The 3,755-nt window shown below is 29.7% G+C and overlaps 1 protein-coding gene across 1 annotated transcript in view; it reads left to right on the top strand.

Annotated features, from left to right (window-relative positions):
• The window catches only part of LOC136796796 (dynein axonemal heavy chain 10-like), an 18,314-nt gene extending 14,806 nt beyond the window's left edge, over positions 1 to 3,508 (top strand). The window contains exons 4-5 of the mRNA XM_067051522.1: positions 2,000 to 2,148; positions 3,371 to 3,508. Of these exons, the coding sequence (XP_066907623.1) occupies positions 2,000 to 2,148; positions 3,371 to 3,508 (287 nt within the window). The remainder of the gene's footprint in view (positions 1 to 1,999; positions 2,149 to 3,370) is intronic.
• The last annotated feature ends 247 nt before the right edge of the window (positions 3,509 to 3,755 follow it).

Here is a 3,755-nt window from a genome sequence, read left to right as displayed (position 1 = left end):
ATCTCTCATAATTATATTCAAATTTAATTCTTTAATTGGTTTTTGTTCTAAATATCGGGGCTTTTCAAAGGCCATATAAACCTTTCTTGAGTCTCCAAACTAAATTAATAACATATTTTTTTATTATCTCTGTTGTTCATCTTTATCAGCTCCTCCTGCATTTTGAACCTTTTCATTTTTGTTCTAACTCAAAATAATTTGCTATGTATTAGTATTATTTTTATGTGCATGGTTATTCCTAGGTATACTGTTGGAAGGAAAAAACACACTCTGAACACCAACCTTTTATTCTGAAAGACTATTGACTAATATAGAGTTACTCTTATAGGCTAAATATAACTTTTCTATTCCTATAGTATCTGACTTTCTTTTAATCATATCTGGTATGAGAATCAAAACTCTAGGGCTTAATTTCTTTTTTTTTTTTAATCTTGTTCATGAGGAATTTTTGATTAAATTAACTTGCTCCTTTCAGACTTATTGAGTAGTTAGCCATACAGGCTATTTCAACCCAAAAATATTTGTGTAATTTGATTCAATCAGCAATGTTCTTGAAATTTCCACAATGATTTTCATCTCTCTTACAATTTTTTTGCTCTGCTCTGGAAAAACAAGCACAGAAACTTGTTTCATCACTACAGATAATATACAGCTCCAGGAGTAAGAATGTCAAGATTTCCTGGGTCAGTCAAGAATTCCATCTGTGGGAATCTAACCTGAAATGTTCTAAACCAAGAACTATGGAACCCTTGCCCCAACATGCACAGCTATCACCTTGCGCCTCGACCTGTTTGTCAGTGTTTATGATGAAAAAGTATTTCTCATCAGCCTAATATTATGATAAGCAAGTGTCTTCTGCCATGATTTGATGCATTACATTGTAGAAATATCTCCTGCGAAATCTCTATTGACAAAAAACTAAAATTTATTAAGAACATTCTTTGAAATTGAAAAAAAAAAACAAGTAATAGAAAGTTACATATATTCAATTTTCAGGGAATATATAAAACATATTGAAATTTAATTTATTGCCTATTGATTCAAAAATTCTTCACTAAAGTTCTTTAGTTTATTCATTACATTTATAATACAGGCAATATGAGCAGCCACTACACAAAAAAAACAAAAACATTAATCCAGATCATGGAAAATTCATTCCAAATATAGATGAATGTTTATTTCACATTTCACTGGATGTTTAGTAATTTAATATATTGATAAACACTTCCTCCTCCATATATAAACCATCAGTTACACAGCTTAAGAATTTATCACTTTCTATAAATTCTTAATTTATATTAATTCTTTCTCTCTTCCATACTCTTAATTATTTTTTTAACCTATTATACCATCTCCAAGCTCTCAAGCTTCAGCAATAATGAGTATAACAAACTTCTTGATGTTCCAGTTTGCTTCTTCTTTCAGTTTTGTCACTGATATCTTCTTTGGGGCCATTATGAGGTGATCAATTGATTATTGAAGCTACAATCTTATACCAGGGTGAATCAAATATAAACATAAATATACGATGGATAATGCACAATAATAAAGTTATTAATCAATGAAGGCATTAAACGTTTGGATATTTTTACTCATTTGAGGACCCCCAACCATCTTCTCATAAATTTGAATATAGTGGATATGATAGGTGCTTTCACATATTTGAACAGAATAATTTCAAGTTTCACCTTTTAGTGAATGTCAAAAACCTTTTTGGTAAAGGAAGTAAAAAACAACTAGAATGATTGATGGATATGAAATGGAAGATTCTTTACTTAAAACATCATTAAAGTAATTAAACTTTGTGGATTGCTTGAAAAAACCTTAAGATGGTCAAATTAGTTACATATAACAGTTTATTATTAATTAATAATTTGTCACAGTACAGATACATACCCTTAATTTTTATTGAATAAAATTTGGTAGTTGAAAAAAAAAACAAATTAAATCATCTCCATTTAATAAAGAATTATGAATGACAAATTGCTCTTATCCTTAGGCCATTTCTTTGAGATGTCTCCCTCAAAGTTTATCCTCAGTGACTTGTTCTTGATGAACCTACATTTGAACCATGAAATAGTTCATGATATTACAGGAAAGGCTATGAGAGAATTAAATATTGAAACATCATTTAATTCAGTAAAGGAGGTAAACACTAAGTCATATCTTAAATTATTTATTCCATTTTTTGTATTAGCATCTCTTTGTCATTATTTATTTTACATCAACTGATGAGTACACTTGCTTAGTATGATCTCAGTCACATTGGCCAAGAACAGCTAAAAAAGATACTAAAGTGGAACTAGCAATTTGATTAATCTAAGCTATAATAATTACTCCCCCAACCATTATTATGGATTACATACATACTAATGAGCAAATCCCCAAGAGTTCCACATTAACTTATCTATGTGATTAGGACCTTACCAAGCAGGGTTGCTTGTTAGTAGAAGTATTTAATACTAAATACTTCATTCAATAGCTTCATTATATAGAATTTTAATTTTACCATATTTTGTAAAAAGCATTGTGTTCTAGATCTTAACTTCTGTAAGATCTCCTCAAGTATAGTTATAATGTGAATTAGTTTTTGAAATATTCTGGCAATGGTTTGTTAAGTAGACTGGAGGAAGAGGACGAGTAAGTTGCAACCTTAAGTCTAGTTAGATTTGTTAAGGTGGCATTCTTGAAAAGTTGTACCTTTAGAGGAAACACTGTGGAAACTTTTAAGCAGAATTTATCCTTTTTCTAATGTTTGTTCTAATAAAAACAAATTTTTGAAAAACCCTCACGATATTTTCTCTAAAGATCGCTACAATGTTCAAACATGCTTGAACATATTTGAGGCTGTTTTAAAGTCCTTCAGCACAAAGCACAGGTAGACTGTGTTTGGAATTTTTCTTTACTTTAAAAAAAAACTGCTGCAGTTCTTACAAACATATGCATCTAAGAAAATCAATGTCTTCAATTCATTAATTAAAATTGTAAACAGCACTCACACTCACACTTATTAGAAATTAAGGAAGTAAGAGGAGATTGAGAAAAATATAAAAATTTTTAAAGAAAAAAGTGAAAGTTTTGTGGAATTTTTAAAATAAAATTATTGTGCAATATTTTCAAAGAATTCAATTATTGGTTGATTAATAAGTTCCAACACCTAGATGAAATCTCCGGAATCACAGTTTGATTCAAGCATAATATTTTGTTTAATAAGTTTTAATATGCAAAACCTTTTATACGTTTTCATTTTTTATAGCCTTATTACTTTAATTCAAACATGTTTTTTATTATTTAATTGTAAATATTTACTAATTTATAATTAAATTAATATTTCATTTTATTATCATTTTTTTTAAGACCAAAAATTTAGACTTTTGAGAAAAAGTGTGACTTCAGTAATGTTATGGATAGCCTTATGACTATCGGTAGTCTTTTCCACACGGACAACTATCGACTGTACTATAGAACTGTGTCCAACCCTAGTAGCCAATGGTTTCATCCAGCATAGACTATTAAGTCTCTTCAGACATTCTGAAAGGTGTCAGGTGGGCTTAAATGACCTTGAAAACAAGACAATCGAGTTCACACCCAGAGGTATAGCAGGTGATGTTCTTGGCTAAACTCTTAAGAGAGTCGAGAACCAAGCTGGATCAGCCAAAGGCTTAGCCAGTTGAGAATATGAAACCTGATAAGCTTTAGGTTATGTTAAATAAAAAAGGAAGAAGAAAATAGTTGACAGGTTAGGCAAAGAAGTC

The sequence above is a fragment of the Halyomorpha halys genome, unplaced genomic scaffold (assembly GCF_000696795.3).
Source record: "Halyomorpha halys isolate HHAL.00 unplaced genomic scaffold, Hhal_1.1 Scaffold598.1, whole genome shotgun sequence".
In the NCBI taxonomy this organism is placed as follows: Eukaryota; Metazoa; Arthropoda; class Insecta; order Hemiptera; family Pentatomidae; genus Halyomorpha; species Halyomorpha halys.
Note: the sequence above shows the minus strand (reverse complement) of the source record. Positions and strands in the feature narration are given on the sequence as shown.